The sequence below is a fragment of the Coregonus lavaretus genome (assembly GCF_964263955.1).
Source record: "Coregonus lavaretus genome assembly, chromosome: 29".
NCBI lineage: Eukaryota > Metazoa > Chordata > Actinopteri > Salmoniformes > Salmonidae > Coregonus > Coregonus lavaretus.
Genome location: NC_140016.1, coordinates 19,377,508 through 19,395,891, shown reverse-complemented (window position 1 = coordinate 19,395,891; position 18,384 = coordinate 19,377,508). Strand labels below are relative to the sequence as shown.

The 18,384-nt window shown below is 43.0% G+C and overlaps 5 protein-coding genes across 5 annotated transcripts; all 5 read left to right on the top strand.

The window, feature by feature from the left end:
* Window positions 1–816: 816 nt before the first annotated feature.
* On the top strand, window positions 817–3,246 carry LOC311104589 (protocadherin beta-15-like; the record flags this gene model as incomplete). Its single annotated transcript, XM_084146464.1, has 1 exon — window positions 817–3,246. One exon carries the CDS (start codon window positions 817–819, stop codon window positions 3,244–3,246), a length of 2,430 nt encoding a protein of 809 aa, XP_084002590.1.
* A 1,245-nt stretch (window positions 3,247–4,491) lies between these two features.
* Window positions 4,492–6,906, top strand: LOC311104588 (protocadherin gamma-A11-like; the record flags this gene model as incomplete). Its single annotated transcript, XM_084146463.1, has 1 exon — window positions 4,492–6,906. One exon carries the CDS (start codon window positions 4,492–4,494, stop codon window positions 6,904–6,906), a length of 2,415 nt encoding a protein of 804 aa, XP_084002589.1.
* A 1,244-nt stretch (window positions 6,907–8,150) lies between these two features.
* Window positions 8,151–10,565, top strand: LOC311104587 (protocadherin gamma-A11-like; the record flags this gene model as incomplete). The annotated part of the gene is made up of 1 exon (XM_084146462.1): window positions 8,151–10,565. One exon carries the CDS (start codon window positions 8,151–8,153, stop codon window positions 10,563–10,565), a length of 2,415 nt encoding a protein of 804 aa, XP_084002588.1.
* Window positions 10,566–11,810: 1,245 nt separating this feature from the next.
* LOC311104586 (protocadherin gamma-A11-like) lies at window positions 11,811–14,225 on the top strand (the record flags this gene model as incomplete). The annotated part of the gene is made up of 1 exon (XM_084146461.1): window positions 11,811–14,225. The coding sequence occupies one exon, from the start codon at window positions 11,811–11,813 to the stop codon at window positions 14,223–14,225; it is 2,415 nt and encodes an 804-aa protein (XP_084002587.1).
* A 1,245-nt stretch (window positions 14,226–15,470) lies between these two features.
* On the top strand, window positions 15,471–17,885 carry LOC311104585 (protocadherin gamma-A11-like; the record flags this gene model as incomplete). Its single annotated transcript, XM_084146460.1, has 1 exon — window positions 15,471–17,885. One exon carries the CDS (start codon window positions 15,471–15,473, stop codon window positions 17,883–17,885), a length of 2,415 nt encoding a protein of 804 aa, XP_084002586.1.
* Window positions 17,886–18,384: the final 499 nt, after the last annotated feature.

The window sequence follows — 18,384 nt, the reverse complement described above, 5'->3', positions numbered from 1 at the left end:
TTAACATTTAAAAATGGGATTTCTTAACTTCACTGTGTGATTTTAATTCCCTGATATCTATAAGTAAATGATTCCAGTTATTTGGGCCTTTGTATTTATTAGTAACAGAGTGGTAGGAAAAGTGGTGTGAGAGTGTCTGAAGAGCAACGAGAGTCCTTGCTGTGTCACTGTCCATGGTGCTGAAATGTCTAATATCCTATTTTAAACCAGTACGCTTTACTATTGATCGCTCTTTGACCGTCATATCCTCTTTCCTTGCCATGCTCTGTTTTTTTTCTATAGCAGTTATGAGTTTGCTCTGGCTGAGGAACCAGCATCTGATATATTACATTGTAGCCTCTTGTTGATGTGTTGTATTTTATATTCGTTATACCTGATCTTAACTGATGAAAATAGAGTGGGGGTGATTTTTAGGCAATCATTTATGTTTCTATGTTAAATATACTTTTTTTGTTTTTTCTGTGTTTCTCTTTCGTTTTCCAATAGTTAATTAACTAATTAAACTTACTTAGGGGTATTTATAACCACTTGTCAGTGAAACATTAAGACAACTGTAAGTAAATAATGTAATTTATTTTGATTACGCAAAGTGTCGCTGTTCACCAGCTGTGTTTGAACAGATCCAGTTCTCCACCCACTGGTGTTGTAACAAGGCTCGGGTGCTCGGGTGTCATTCTGCAGAAAATATTGGTCACGATCAGATTGCTTGAACATTTGGAGGTTATTATTTTCATCAAGCTGACTCTTTTTGTGGAATACTATTTGTTTACATTGTATTATCAAGGCTATATTGTGTTTTGGCGTTTTAATCCCAGGATGGGGCACAAAGGAATATCGGTGACAGGCCTGGTCTGCGGCTTTGCTTTCTTTATTGTAAGACTACACTCCGCCTATGGAGAAGTGAGCTTTTCTTTTCCGGAGGAGATGAAACGCGGATCCGTTGTTGGAAATATAGCTAAGGATCTCGGGCTGGAGGCGAGCAGACTGTCCGCTCGTAAGGCCCGTATTGTTACCGAAGGGAACCACGAACGGTATTGTGACATTGATCTGAGTACGGGAGATTTGACTATAGCTGAAAGGATTGACAGAGAGGGGCTTTGTGGCAAGAAGGCTTCGTGCGTTTTAAAACAGGAACTTGTCCTTGAAGATCCTTTGGAGCTTCACCGTATTATTCTTCATGTTCAAGATATAAATGATAATTCCCCACAGTTTAAAAAGGATATTATCAAAATGGATATTAGGGAATCAGCAGACAAAGGCGTTCGCTTTTCTCTAGATGAGGCCCATGATGCTGATATAGGACAGAATACGGTTCAGAGCTATACACTACAACGAAATGAACATTTTATTTTGAATGTCAAAACAAAAAGTGGTGGACGCAAATACAGCGAGTTAGTCTTAGACAAAGAGCTAGACCGTGAGGGGCAGCATGAAATAAAAGTATTACTGACAGCGATGGACGGAGGCACTCCACAGAGATCAGGTACTGTAGTCATACACGTCACTGTACTGGATGCTAACGATAATACCCCAGTGTTTAGCCAGGCCGTCTATAAAGCCAGTCTGCCTGAAAACTCTCCTTTAGATACTGTAGTGGTTACAGTGAGTGCTACAGATGCAGATGAGGGAGTGAATGGAGAAGTTACATATGAATTTGATGATGTTTCAGATGAAAATAGCAATGTATTTTATCTTGATCATAAGACTGGAAAAATTACAGTTGTTGGGCCAGTAGATTATGAAAAGGAGTCTTCATATGAAATGCAGATCAGTGCAAAGGATGGTTTAGGGTTAGCATCCTACTCTACATTGATAATAGAAATCACTGATGTTAATGACAACGCCCCTGTGATATATCTACAATCTCTGACGAACCCCATACCAGAGAACGCGTCACCAGGTACAGAGGTGGGCATCATTAATCTGCAGGATAGAGACTCTGAGAATAACCGACAGGTCCGCTGCTCCATTCAGCAAAACTTTCCTTTTAAGCTGGTGCCATCCATCAAAAACTACTATTCTCTGGTGACCACGGGCGAACTGGACCGTGAACTAGTGTCTGATTACAACATTACAATCACTGCCACCGACGAGGGCTCTCCACCTCTGTCCTCCTCTAAAAGTATTCAGTTATCTGTAGCTGACGTCAACGACAACCCACCTGTGTTTGAGGAACAGTCCTATAAAGCCCACGTGACTGAAAATAACAAACCCAGTTCCTCCGTGTGTTCTGTTACTGCACGAGACCCAGACTGGAGACAGAACGGAACAGTGATTTATTCTCTTTTACCTGGTGAAGTGAACGGTGTCCCGGTGTCCTCATTTCTATCCGTTAATGGAGACACAGGGGTGATCCACGCTGTGAGGTCGTTTGATTATGAGCAGTTCAGTAGTTTTAAAGTCCAAGTGGTGGCCAGAGACAACGGTTTTCCTCCGCTCAGCAGCAACGTCATGGTTAGTGTGTTCATAACGGATGTGAATGACAACTCTCCTCAGATACTATACCCCGCCCCTGAGGGAAACTCCTTCATGACCGAGCTGGTCCCCAAAGCTGTGCATGGGGGCTCTCTGGTTTCCAAGGTGATAGCGGTGGATGCTGACTCGGGCCAGAATTCCTGGCTGTCCTATCATATAGTCAAATCCACTGATCCGGGACTTTTCACTATTGGGCTCCACAGTGGAGAGATCAGGACACAGCGGGACATTTCTGAATCTGACAGCATGAAACAGAACCTTATTGTGTCAGTGAAAGATAACGGACAGCCCTCTCTCTCTGCCACCTGTACCATGTATTTATTGATTTCTGATAACTTGGCTGAAGTGCCAGAATTGAAAGATATCTCTTATGATGAGAGCAATTCCAAACTCACCTCTTATCTGATCATCGCGCTGGTGTCCGTCTCCACCTTTTTCCTCACATTCATTATTGTCATCCTGGCCGTGAGGTTTTGCCGCAGGAGAAAGCCCAGACTGTTGTTTGATGGAGCGGTCGCCATCCCCAGCGCATATCTCCCTCCGAACTACGCAGAGGTGGACGGCGCTGGAACTCTCCGCAGTACTTACAATTATGATGCATACCTGACAACGGGTTCGCGCACAAGTGACTTCAAGTTCCTCACATCTTACAATGACAACACGCTGCATGCGGACCAGACTCTGACAAAAACTCCTACAGACTTTGCTGAAGAACTTGACGACTCCGACGCATCCCCCCCAGAGGTAAGCCTTTTTCATAAACAAAAATAGTCTCTTGTTGTGTTTTATATATTTTCAGTTAAGACACTTTGTAAAACAATTAGAGCTACAATTAGAGGTTCGATGCTTTGTAAAATAAATTTTTTCCTGTAGAAAAACTACAACAAAATTACGGCAGTACTTTAATATCACAACTTTTCTATAGGTAATTTGTTTGTGATCCAGGTTTGATGTAATATGTAATGAAGCCTATTATATGATTACTTCGATCCCCTCAGCTGAAGTGAGAAATACTGAGGCGGTGATGTATAGGTGCTGACATATCATTTTAGTTGTGTTGGGTGCTGTGATTCTGTTCTTTTTTGATTCATTGATTGGGTGTAAGATGTTTCACATACAAGGAGCACCATTTTGAGTTCACTGAAAATGGGTTGATATAGGAGATTTGCTCTCTTGGAGTAGGCTTTTTTGGAAATAGGTTAGAAAATAAAGAATACTGTCTATGGAGACGAGGTGTGAGAGTATCTGATTTGCTGCTTGAGCCTCAGTGTTGCTGTCCATGGTGCTGAACATGCAGAAAATCCCACTTAAGGCCAGTAGAGTTTACTCCTATTCATCGCTATTTGACTGTCATCACCTTCCTTCTTTCCCATAGGCTACTCTCTGTTTTTCTGTTTGTTCATTCTGATGAGTGTGTCGGCTAAAATATCAACTTTACATGTAATTTGCTATGTAGGTAGCCTATACCGTTTCTCGCGGATGTGTCGTCCCCTTTTGTAATGTGTTCCTATCAGCTAGCCTAAGCTTAACTCAATGCTGTGAGCATGGTTTTAATGCTATTATTTATGTTTTGGGCTTTTTAATGTTGTTTGCTGTGTTTTTCTATTAGGTTATTTTGCAACAAGGGGTTAAAATTATTTAGGGTTGAAATAATTTAGGCCTATAGTAGTAGGCTGCACATTATTCAATCATGCAGCCTACAAATATAGCTTTCTATGACGATTTTACCTGAAATATAGATATAGAAGGATGTATGTTGACGTGTAATTTCTAAAGAGTACTGATTGTGTCGCTGTTCACCAGCTGTGTTTGGATAGATCAAGTTATCCACCCACTGCTGTTGTTACAAGGCTCGGATGTTCGGGTGCCATTAAGCTGCTGAAAAGACTGGAGACGGTCAGATTGCTTCAACATGCTGAGGATATTATTTTTATCAAGCTGAATCTTTTTGTGGAATACTATTTGTTTACATTGTATTATCAAGGTTGTATTGTGTTTTGACGTTTTAATCTCAGGATGGGATACAAAGGATTTTCAGTGACGGGCCTTGTCTGCGGCTTTGCTTTCGTTCTTCTACCGCTGCACTCCGCCTATGGAGACGTGAGCTATTCTTTTCCGGAGGAGATGAAAAGCGGATATGTTATTGGAAATATAGCCAAAGATCTCGGGTTGGAGGCGAGCAGACTGTCCGCTCGTAAGGCCCGTGTTGATGCCGACGGGAACCGTAAACGTTATTGTGACATTAATCTGAGTACCGGGGATCTGATTGTTGCGGAGAGAATTGACAGAGAGGGGCTTTGTGGCAAAAAGGCTTCGTGTGTTTTAAAACAGGAACTTGTGTTGGAGAATCCTTTGGAGCTGCAACGTATCGGTCTTCATGTTCAAGATATAAATGATAACTCTCCGCAATTTAAGGACGAGGTGATTAACATTGAAATAAGTGAATCAGCAGTTAAAGGCGCTCGTTTTTTACTTGATCAGGCTCACGATGCAGATATAGGACAGAATGCAGTGCAAAGGTACACTTTACAAAAAAATGACCATTTCATTTTGACCGTTGATACTAATAGTGTTGAGCTTGTTCTAGAGAAAGAGCTTGATCGTGAACAAAGCAATGAAATCAATGTATTGCTTACAGCTCTAGATGGAGGCACTCCGCAGAAATCAGGTACTCTCCTCATACACGTCACTGTACTGGATGCTAACGATAACGCCCCAGTGTTTAGCCAGGCCGTCTATAAAGCCAGTCTGCCTGAAAACTCTCCTTTAGATACTGTAGTGGTTACAGTGAGTACTACAGATGCAGATGAGGGAGTGAATGGCGAAGTGTCTTATGACTTCGCTCGTGTATCAGAGGAAGATGACAAATTATTTTCTATCGACCGGAAGACTGGAGAAATCAGAGTTATCGGCACAATTGATTTTGAAGAAATGTCATATTCTGAACTGCATATCAAAGCAAAGGATGGTTTAGGCTTAGCCTCATATGTCAAAGTCATAATAGACATCACTGATGTTAATGACAACACTCCTGTGATTTATCTACAATCTCTGTCTAACCCCATACCTGAGAACGCGTCACCTGGTACAGAGGTGGGCATCATTAACGTCCAGGATAGAGACTCTGAGAATAACCGACAGGTCCGCTGCTCCATTCAGCAAAACGTTCCTTTTAAGCTGGTGCCATCCATCAAAAACTACTATTCTCTGGTGACCACGGGCGAACTGGACCGTGAACTAGTGTCTGATTACAACATTACAATCACTGCTACCGACGAGGGCTCTCCACCTCTGTCCTCCTCTAAACGCATTCAGTTAGCTGTAGCTGACGTCAACGACAATCTACCTGTGTTTGAGGAACAGTCCTATCAAGCCCACGTGATTGAAAATAACAAACCCGGTGCCTCCGTGTGTTCCGTTACTGCACTGGACCCAGACTGGAGACAGAACGGAACAGTGATTTATTCTCTCTTACCTGGTGAGGTGAATGGTGTCCCAGTGTCCTCGTTTTTATCCGTTAACGGAGACACGGGGATGATCCACGCTGTGAGGTCATTTGATTATGAGCAGTTCAGGAGTTTTAAAGCCCAAGTGGTGGCCAGAGACAACGGTTCTCCTCCGCTCAGCAGCAATGTCACCGTTAGTGTGTTCATAACGGATGTTAATGACAACTCTCCTCAGATACTATACCCCGCCCCGGAGGGGAACTCCTTCATGACTGAGCTGGTCCCCAAAGCTGTGCATGGGGGCTCTCTGGTTTCCAAGGTGATAGCGGTGGATGCTGATTCGGGCCAGAATGCCTGGCTGTCCTATCATATAGTCAAATCCACTGATCCTGGACTTTTCACTATTGGGCTCCACAGTGGAGAGATCAGGACACAGCGGGACATTTCTGAATCTGACAGCATGAAACAGAACCTTATTGTATCAGTGAACGATAACGGACAGCCTTCTCTCTCTGCCACCTGTACCATGTATTTAGTGATTTCTGATAACTTGGCTGAAGTGCCAGAATTGAAAGATATCTCTTATGATGGGAGCAATTCCAAACTCACCTCTTATCTGATCATCGCGCTGGTGTCCGTCTCCACCTTTTTCCTCACCTTCATTATTGTCATCCTGGCCGTGAGATTTTGCCGCAGGAGAAAGCCCAGACTGTTGTTTGACGGAGCGGTCGCCATCCCCAGTGCGTATCTCCCTCCCAACTACGCAGAGGTGGATGGCGCAGGAACTCTCCGCAGTACTTACAATTATGACGCATACCTGACGACGGGTTCGCGCACAAGTGACTTCAAGTTCCTCACATCTTACAATGACAACACGCTGCATGCGGACCAGACTCTGACAAAAACTCCAACAGACTTTGCTGAAGAACTTGTTGACTCCGACGCATCCCCCCCAGAGGTAGGCCATTTTCATAAACAAAAATAGTCTCTTGTTGTGTGTTATATATTTTCAGTTAAGACACTTTGTAAAACAATTAGAGCTAAATTCGAGGTTCGATGCTTTAAAAAAAAAAAAAAATCCAGTAGAAAAACTACAACAAAATTACGGCAGTACTTTAATATCACAACTTTTCTATAGGTAATTTGTTTGTGATCCAGGTTTGATGTAATATGTAATGAAGCCTATTGTATGATTACTTCGATCCCCTCAGCTGAAGTGAGAAATACTGAGGCGGTGATGTATAGGTGCTGACATATCATTTTAGTTGTGTTGGGTGCTGTGATTCTGTTCTTTTTTGATTCATTGATTGGGTGTAAGATGTTTCACATACAAGGAGCACCATTTTGAGTTCACTGAAAATGGGTTGATATAGGAGATTTGCTCTCTTGGAGTAGGCTTTTTTGGAAATAGGTTAGAAAATAAAGAATACTGTCTATGGAGACGAGGTGTGAGAGTATCTGATTTGCTGCTGGAGCCTCAGTGTTGCTGTCCATGGTGCTGAACATGCAGAAAATCCCACTTAAGGCCAGTAGAGTTTACTCCTATTCATCGCTATTTGACGGTCATCACCTTCCTTCTTTCCCATAGGCTACTCTATGTTTTTCTATTTGTTCATTCTGATGAGTGTGTCGGCTAAAATATCAACTTTACATGTAAATTGCTATCTAGGTAGCCTATACCGTTTCTCGCGGATGTGTCGTCCCCTTTTGTAATGTGTTCCTATCAGCTAGCCTAAGCTTAACTCAATGCTGTGAGCATGGTTTTAATGCTATTATTTATGTTTTGGGCTTTTTAATGTTGTTTGCTGTGTTTTTCTATTAGGTTATTTTGCAACAAGGGGTTAAAATTGTTTAGGGTTGAAATAATTTAGGCCTATAGTAGTAGGCTGCACATTATTCAATCATGCAGCCTACAAATATAGATTTCTATGACGATTTTACCTGAAATATAGATATAGAAGGATGTATGTTGACGTGTAATTTCTAAAGAGTACTGATTGTGTCGCTGTTCACCAGCTGTGTTTGGATAGATCAAGTTCTCCACCCACTACTGTTGTTACAAGGCTCGGATGTTCGGGTGCCATTAAGCTGCGGAAAAGACTGGAGACGGTCAGATTGCTTCAACATGCTGAGGATATTATTTTTATCAAGCTGAATCTTTTTGTCGAATACAATTTGTTTACATTGTATTATCAAGGTTGTATTGTGTTTTGACGTTTTAATCTCAGGATGGGATACAAAGGATTTTCAGTGACGGGCCTTGTCTGCGGCTTTGCTTCCGTTCTTCTACCGCTGCACTGCGCCTATGGAGACGTGAGCTATTCTTTTCCGGAGGAGATGAAAAGCGGATATGTTATTGGAAATATAGCCAAAGATCTCGGGTTGGAGGCGAGCAAACTGTCCGCTCGTAAGGCCCGTGTTGATACCGACGGGAACCGTAAACGTTATTGTGACATTAATCTGAGTACCGGGGATCTGATTGTTGCGGAGAGAATTGACAGAGAGGGGCTTTGTGGCAAAAAGGCTTCGTGTGTTTTAAAACAGGAACTTGTGTTGGAGAATCCTTTGGAGCTGCAACGTATCGGTCTTCATGTTCAAGATATAAATGATAACTCTCCGCAATTTAAGGACGAGGTGATTAACATTGAAATAAGTGAATCAGCAGATAAAGGCGCTCGTTTTTTACTTGATCAGGCTCACGATGCAGATATAGGACAGAATGCAGTGCAAAGGTACACTTTACAAAAAAATGACAATTTCATTTTGACCATTGATACTAATAGTGTTGAGCTTGTTCTAGAGAAAGTGCTTGATCGTGAACAAAGCAATGAAATCAATGTATTGCTTACAGCTCTAGATGGAGGCACTCCGCAGAAATCAGGTACTCTCCTCATACACGTCACTGTACTGGATGCTAACGATAACGCCCCAGTGTTTAGCCAGGCCGTCTATAAAGCCAGTCTGCCTGAAAACTCTCCTTTAGATACTGTAGTGGTTACAGTGAGTGCTACGGATGCAGATGAGGGAGTGAATGGGGAAGTGTCTTATGACTTCGCTCGTGTATCAGAGGAAGATGACAAATTATTTTCTATCGACAGGAAGACTGGAGAAATCAGAGTTATCGGCACAATTGATTTTGAAGAAATGTCATATTCTGAACTGCATATCAAAGCAAAGGATGGTTTAGGCTTAGCCTCATATGTCAAAGTCATAATAGACATCACTGATGTTAATGACAACACTCCTGTGATTTATCTACAATCTCTGTCTAACCCCATACCTGAGAACGCGTCACCTGGTACAGAGGTGGGCATCATTAACGTCCAGGATAGAGACTCTGAGAATAACCGACAGGTCTGCTGCTCCATTCAGCAAAACGTTCCTTTTAAGCTGGTGCCATCCATCAAAAACTACTATTCTCTGGTGACCACGGGCGAACTGGACCGTGAACTAGTGTCTGATTACAACATTACAATCACTGCCACCGACGAGGGCTCTCCACCTCTGTCCTCCTCTAAACGCATTCAGTTAGCTGTAGCTGACGTCAACGACAATCTACCTGTGTTTGAGGAACAGTCCTATCAAGCCCACGTGATTGAAAATAACAAACCCGGTGCCTCCGTGTGTTCCGTTACTGCACTGGACCCAGACTGGAGACAGAACGGAACAGTGATTTATTCTCTCTTACCTGGTGAGGTGAATGGTGTCCCAGTGTCCTCGTTTTTATCCGTTAACGGAGACACGGGGATGATCCACGCTGTGAGGTCTTTTGATTATGAGCAGTTCAGGAGTTTTAAAGCCCAAGTGGTGGCCAGAGACAACGGTTCTCCTCCGCTCAGCAGCAATGTCACCGTTAGTGTGTTCATAACGGATGTGAATGACAACTCTCCTCAGATACTATACCCCGCCCCAGAGGGGAACTCCTTCATGACTGAGCTGGTCCCCAAAGCTGTGCATGGGGGCTCTCTGGTTTCCAAGGTGATAGCGGTGGATGCTGACTCGGGCCAGAATGCCTGGCTGTCCTATCATATAGTCAAATCCACTGATCCTGGACTTTTCACTATTGGGCTCCACAGTGGAGAGATCAGGACACAGCGGGACATTTCTGAATCTGACAGCATGAAACAGAACCTTATTGTGTCAGTGAAAGATAACGGACAGCCTTCTCTCTCTGCCACCTGTACCATGTATTTAGGGATTTCTGATAACTTGGCTGAAGTGCCAGAACTGAAAGATATCTCTTATGATGAGAGCAATTCCAAACTCACCTCTTATCTGATCATCGCGCTGGTGTCCGTCTCCACCTTTTTCCTCACATTCATTATTGTCATCCTGGCCGTGAGGTTTTGCCGCAGGAGAAAGCCCAGACTGTTGTTTGACGGAGCGGTCGCCATGCCCAGCGCGTATCTCCCTCCCAACTACGCAGAGGTGGATGGCGCAGGAACTCTCCGCAGTACTTACAATTATGACGCATACCTGACGACGGGTTCGCGCACAAGTGACTTCAAGTTCCTCACATCTTACAATGACAACACGCTGCATGCGGACCAGACTCTGACAAAAACGCCAACAGACTTTGCTGAAGAACTTGTTGACTCCGACGCATCCCCCCCAGAGGTAGGCCTTTTTCATAAACAAAAATAGTCTCTTGTTGTGTGTTATATATTTTCAGTTAAGACACTTTGTAAAACAATTAGAGCTAAAATTAGAGGTTCGATGCTTTAAAAAAAATAAAAAATCCTGTAGAAAAACTACAACAAAATTACGGTAGTACTTTAATATCACAACTTTTCTATAGGTAATTTGTTTGTGATCCAGGTTTGATGTAATATGTAATGAAGCCTATTGTATGATTACTTCGATCCCCTCAGCTGAAGTGAGAAATACTGAGGCGGTGATGTATAGGTGCTGACATATCATTTTAGTTGTGTTGGGTGCTGTGATTCTGTTCTTTTTTGATTCATTGATTGGGTGTAAGATGTTTCACATACAAGGAGCACCATTTTGAGTTCACTGAAAATGGGTTGATATAGGAGATTTGCTCTGTTGGAGTAGGCTTTTTTGGAAATAGGTTAGAAAATAAAGAATACTGTCTATGGAGACGAGGTGTGAGAGTATCTGATTTGCTGCTTGAGCCTCAGTGTTGCAGTTCATGGTGCTGAACATGCAGAAAATCCCACTTAAGGCCAGTAGAGTTTACTCCTATTCATCGCTATTTGACGGTCATCACCTTCCTTCTTTCCCATAGGCTACTCTCTGTTTTTCTGTTTGTTCATTCTGATGAGTGTGTCGGCTAAAATATCAACTTTACATGTAATTTGCTATGTAGGTAGCCTATACCGTTTCTCGCGGATGTGCCGTCCCCTTTTGTAATGTGTTCCTATCAGCTAGCCTAAGCTTAACTCAATGCTGTGAGCATGGTTTTAATGCTATTATTTATGTTTTGGGCTTTTTAATGTTGTTTGCTGTGTTTTTCTATTAGGTTATTTTGCAACAAGGGGTTAAAATTATTTAGGGTTGAAATGATTTAGGCCTATAGTAGTAGGCTGCACATTATTCAATCATGCAGCCTACAAATATAGATTTCTATGACGATTTTACCTGAAATATAGATATAGAAGGATGTATGTTGACGTGTAATTTCTAAAGAGTACTGATTGTGTCGCTGTTCACCAGCTGTGTTTGGATAGATCAAGTTATCCACCCACTGCTGTTGTTACAAGGCTCGGATGTTCGGGTGCCATTAAGCTGCGGAAAAGACTGGGGACGGTCAGATTGCTTCAACATGTTGAGGATATTATTTTCATCAAGCTGAATCTTTTTGTGGAATACTATTTGTTTACATTGTATTATCAAGGTTGTATTGTGTTTTGACGTTTTAATCTCAGGATGGGATACAAAGGACTTTCAGTGACGGGCCTTGTCTGCGGCTTTGCTTTCGTTCTTCTACCGCTGCACTGCGCCTATGGAGACCTGAGCTATTCTTTTCCGGAGGAGATGAAAAGCGGATATGTTATTGGAAATATAGCCAAAGATCTCGGGTTGGAGGCGAGCAAACTGTCCGCTCGTAAGGCCCGTGTTGATACCGACGGGAACCGTAAACGTTATTGTGACATTAATCTGAGTACCGGGGATCTGATTGTTGCGGAGAGAATTGACAGAGAGGGGCTTTGTGGCAAAAAGGCTTTGTGTGTTTTAAAACAGGAACTTGTGTTGGAGAATCCTTTGGAGCTGCAACGTATTAGTGTTCATGTTCAAGATATAAATGATAACTCTCCGCAATTTAAGGACGAGGTGATTAACATTGAAATAAGGGAATCAGCAGTTAAAGGCGCTCGTTTTTTACTTGATCAGGCTCACGATGCAGATATAGGACAGAATGCAGTGCAAAGGTACACTTTACAAAAAAATGACAATTTCATTTTGACCGTTGATACTAATAGTGTTGAGCTTGTTCTAGAGAAAGAGCTTGATCGTGAACAAAGCAATGAAATCAATGTATTGCTTACAGCTCTAGATGGAGGCACTCCGCAGAAATCAGGTACTGTCCTCATACACGTCACTGAACTGGATGCTAACGATAACGCCCCAGTGTTTAGCCAGGCCGTCTATAAAGCCAGTCTGCCTGAAAACTCTCCTTTAGATACTGTAGCGGTTACAGTGAGTGCTACGGATGCAGATGAGGGAGTGAATGGGGAAGTGTCTTATGACTTCGCTCATGTATCAGAGGAAGATGACAAATTATTTTCTATCGACCGGAAGACTGGAGAAATCAGAGTTATCGGCACAATTGATTTTGAAGAAATGTCATATTTTGAACTGCATATCAAAGCAAAGGATGGTTTAGGCTTAGCCTCATATGTCAAAGTCATAATAGACATCACTGATGTTAATGACAACACTCCTGTGATTTATCTACAATCTCTGTCTAACCCCATACCTGAGAACGCGTCACCTGGTACAGAGGTAGGCATCATTAACGTCCAGGATAGAGACTCTGAGAATAACCGACAGGTCCGCTGCTCCATTCAGCAAAACGTTCCTTTTAAGCTGGTGCCATCCATCCAAAACTACTATTCTCTGGTGACCACGGGCGAACTGGACCGTGAACTAGTGTCTGATTACAATATTACAATCACTGCCACCGACGAGGGCTCTCCACCTCTCTCCTCCTCTAAACGCATTCAGTTAGCTGTAGCTGACGTCAACGACAATCTACCTGTGTTTGAGGAACAGTCCTATCAAGCCCACGTGATTGAAAATAACAAACCCGGTGCCTCCGTGTGTTCCGTTACTGCACTGGACCCAGACTGGAGACAGAACGGAACAGTGATTTATTCTCTCTTACCTGGTGAGGTGAATGGTGTCCCAGTGTCCTCGTTTTTATCCGTTAACGGAGACACGGGGATGATCCACGCTGTGAGGTCGTTTGATTATGAGCAGTTCAGGAGTTTTAAAGCCCAAGTGGTGGCCAGAGACAACGGTTCTCCTCCGCTCAGCAGCAATGTCACCGTTAGTGTGTTCATAACGGATGTGAATGACAACTCTCCTCAGATACTATACCCCGCCCCGGAGGGGAACTCCTTCATGACTGAGCTGGTCCCCAAAGCTGTGCATGGGGGCTCTCTGGTTTCCAAGGTGATAGCGGTGGATGCTGACTCGGGCCAGAATGCCTGGCTGTCCTATCATATAGTCAAATCCACTGATCCTGGACTTTTCACTATTGGGCTCCACAGTGGAGAGATCAGGACACAGCGGGACATTTCTGAATCTGACAGCATGAAACAGAACCTTATTGTGTCAGTGAAAGATAACGGACAGCCTTCTCTCTCTGCCACCTGTACCATGTATTTAGTGATTTCTGATAACTTGGCTGAAGTGCCAGAATTGAAAGATATCTCTTATGATGAGAGCAATTCCAAACTCACCTCTTATCTGATCATCGCGCTGGTGTCCGTCTCCACCTTTTTCCTCACATTCATTATTGTCATCCTGGCCGTGAGGTTTTGCCGCAGGAGAAAGCCCAGACTGTTGTTTGACGGAGCGGTCGCCATGCCCAGCGCGTATCTCCCTCCCAACTACGCAGAGGTGGATGGCGCAGGAACTCTCCGCAGTACTTACAATTATGACGCATACCTGACGACGGGTTCGCGCACAAGTGACTTCAAGTTCCTCACATCTTACAATGACAACACGCTGCATGCGGACCAGACTCTGACAAAAACGCCAACAGACTTTGCTGAAGAACTTGTTGACTCCGACGCATCCCCCCCAGAGGTAGGCCTTTTTCATAAACAAAAATAGTCTCTTGTTGTGTGTTATATATTTTCAGTTAAGACACTTTGTAAAACAATTAGAGCTAAAATTAGAGGTTCGATGCTTTAAAAAAAAAAAAAAATCCTGTAGAAAAACTACAACAAAATTACGGTAGTACTTTAATATCACAACTTTTCTATAGGTAATTTGTTTGTGATCCAGGTTTGATGTAATATGTAATGAAGCCTATTGTATGATTACTTCGATCCCCTCAGCTGAAGTGAGAAATACTGAGGCGGTGATGTATAGGTGCTGACATATCATTTTAGTTGTGTTGGGTGCTGTGATTCTGTTCTTTTTTGATTCATTGATTGGGTGTAAGATGTTTCACATACAAGGAGCACCATTTTGAGTTCACTGAAAATGGGTTGATATAGGAGATTTGCTCTGTTGGAGTAGGCTTTTTTGGAAATAGGTTAGAAAATAAAGAATACTGTGAAAGGAGACGAGGTGTGAGAGTATCTGATTTGCTGCTTGAGCCTCAGTGTTGCAGTTCATGGTGCTGAACATGCAGAAAATCCCACTTAAGGCCAGTAGAGTTTACTCCTATTCATCGCTATTTGACGGTCATCACCTTCCTTCTTTCCCATAGGCTACTCTCTGTTTTTCTGTTTGTTCATTCTGATGAGTGTGTCGGCTAAAATATCAACTTTACATGTAATTTGCTATGTAGGTAGCCTATACCGTTTCTCGCGGATGTGCCGTCCCCTTTTGTAATGTGTTCCTATCAGCTAGCCTAAGCTTAACTCAATGCTGTGAGCATGGTTTTAATGCTATTATTTATGTTTTGGGCTTTTTAATGTTGTTTGCTGTGTTTTTCTATTAGGTTATTTTGCAACAAGGGGTTAAAATTATTTAGGGTTGAAATGATTTAGGCCTATAGTAGTAGGCTGCACATTATTCAATCATGCAGCCTACAAATATAGATTTCTATGACGATTTTACCTGAAATATAGATATAGAAGGATGTATGTTGACGTGTAATTTCTAAAGAGTACTGATTGTGTCGCTGTTCACCAGCTGTGTTTGGATAGATCAAGTTATCCACCCACTGCTGTTGTTACAAGGCTCGGATGTTCGGGTGCCATTAAGCTGCGGAAAAGACTGGGGACGGTCAGATTGCTTCAACATGTTGAGGATATTATTTTCATCAAGCTGAATCTTTTTGTGGAATACTATTTGTTTACATTGTATTATCAAGGTTGTATTGTGTTTTGACGTTTTAATCTCAGGATGGGATACAAAGGACTTTCAGTGACGGGCCTTGTCTGCGGCTTTGCTTTCGTTGTTCTACCGCTGCACTGCGCCTATGGAGACCTGAGCTATTCTTTTCCGGAGGAGATGAAAAGCGGATATGTTATTGGAAATATAGCCAAAGATCTCGGGTTGGAGGCGAGCAAACTGTCCGCTCGTAAGGCCCGTGTTGATACCGACGGGAACCGTAAACGTTATTGTGACATTAATCTGAGTACCGGGGATCTGATTGTTGCGGAGAGAATTGACAGAGAGGGGCTTTGTGGCAAAAAGGCTTCGTGTGTTTTAAAACAGGAACTTGTGTTGGAGAATCCTTTGGAGCTGCAACGTATTAGTGTTCATGTTCAAGATATAAATGATAACTCTCCGCAATTTAAGGACGAGGTGATTAACATTGAAATAAGGGAATCAGCAGTTAAAGGCGCTCGTTTTTTACTTGATCAGGCTCACGATGCAGATATAGGACAGAATGCAGTGCAAAGGTACACTTTACAAAAAAATGACAATTTCATTTTGACCGTTGATACTAATAGTGTTGAGCTTGTTCTAGAGAAAGAGCTTGATCGTGAACAAAGCAATGAAATCAATGTATTGCTTACAGCTCTAGATGGAGGCACTCCGCAGAAATCAGGTACTCTCCTCATACACGTCACTGTACTGGATGCTAACGATAACGCCCCAGTGTTTAGCCAGGCCGTCTATAAAGCCAGTCTGCCTGAAAACTCTCCTTTAGATACTGTAGCGGTTACAGTGAGTGCTACGGATGCAGATGAGGGAGTGAATGGGGAAGTGTCTTATGACTTCGCTCGTGTATCAGAGGAAGATGACAAATTATTTTCTATCGACCGGAAGACTGGAGAAATCAGAGTTATCGGCACAATTGATTTTGAAGAAATGTCATATTTTGAACTGCATATCAAAGCAAAGGATGGTTTAGGCTTAGCCTCATATGTCAAAGTCATAATAGACATCACTGATGTTAATGACAACACTCCTGTGATTTATCTACAATCTCTGTCTAACCCCATACCTGAGAACGCGTCACCTGGTACAGAGGTAGGCATCATTAACGTCCAGGATAGAGACTCTGAGAATAACCGACAGGTCCGCTGCTCCATTCAGCAAAACGTTCCTTTTAAGCTGGTGCCATCCATCCAAAACTACTATTCTCTGGTGACCACGGGCGAACTGGACCGTGAACTAGTGTCTGATTACAATATTACAATCACTGCTACCGACGAGGGCTCTCCACCTCTGTACTCCTCTAAACGCATTCAGTTAGCTGTAGCTGACGTCAACGACAATCAACCTGTGTTTGAGGAACAGTCCTATCAAGCCCACGTGATTGAAAATAACAAACCCGGTGCCTCCGTGTGTTCCGTTACTGCACTGGACCCAGACTGGAGACAGAACGGAACAGTGATTTATTCTCTCTTACCTGGTGAGGTGAATGGTGTCCCAGTGTCCTCGTTTTTATCCGTTAACGGAGACACGGGGATGATCCACGCTGTGAGGTCGTTTGATTATGAGCAGTTCAGGAGTTTTAAAGCCCAAGTGGTGGCCAGAGACAACGGTTCTCCTCCGCTCAGCAGCAATGTCACCGTTAGTGTGTTCATAACGGATGTGAATGACAACTCTCCTCAGATACTATACCCCGCCCCGGAGGGGAACTCCTTCATGACTGAGCTGGTCCCCAAAGCTGTGCATGGGGGCTCTCTGGTTTCCAAGGTGATAGCGGTGGATGCTGACTCGGGCCAGAATGCCTGGCTGTCCTATCATATAGTCAAATCCACTGATCCTGGACTTTTCACTATTGGGCTCCACAGTGGAGAGATCAGGACACAGCGGGACATTTCTGAATCTGACAGCATGAAACAGAACCTTATTGTGTCAGTGAAAGATAACGGACAGCCTTCTCTCTCTGCCACCTGTACCATGTATTTAGTGATTTCTGATAACTTGGCTGAAGTGCCAGAATTGAAAGATATCTCTTATGATGAGAGCAATTCCAAACTCACCTCTTATCTGATCATCGCGCTGGTGTCCGTCTCCACCTTTTTCCTCACATTCATTATTGTCATCCTGGCCGTGAGGTTTTGCCGCAGGAGAAAGCCCAGACTGTTGTTTGACGGAGCGGTCGCCATCCCCAGCGCGTATCTCCCTCCCAACTACGCAGAGGTGGATGGCGCAGGAACTCTCCGCAGTACTTACAATTATGACGCATACCTGACGACGGGTTCGCGCACAAGTGACTTCAAGTTCCTCACATCTTACAATGACAACACGCTGCATGCGGACCAGACTCTGACAAAAACTCCAACAGACTTTGCTGAAGAACTTGTTGACTCCGACGCATCCCCCCCAGAGGTAGGCCTTTTTCATAAACAAAAATAGTCTCTTGTTGTGTGTTATATATTTTCAGTTAAGACACTTTGTAAAACAATTAGAGCTAAAATTAGAGGTTCGATGCTTTGTAAAATTTATTTTTTCCTGTAGAAAAACTACAACAAAATTACGGCAGTACTTTAATATCACAACTTTTCTATAGGTAATTTGTTTGTGATCCAGGTTTGATGTAATATGTAATGAAGCCTATTGTATGATTATTTCGATCCCCTCAGCTGAAGTGAGAAATACTGAGGCGGTGATGTATAGGTGCTGACATATCATTTTAGTTGTGTTGGGTGCTGTGATTCTGTTCTTTTTTGATTCATTGATTGGGTGTAAGATGTTTCACATACAAGGAGCACCATTTTGAGTTCACTGAAAATGGGTTGATATAGGAGATTTGCTCTCTTGGAGTAGGCTTTTTTGGAAATAGGTTAGAAAATAAAGAATACTGTGAAAGGAGACGCGGTGTGAGAGTATCTGATTTGCTGCTGGAGCCTCAGTG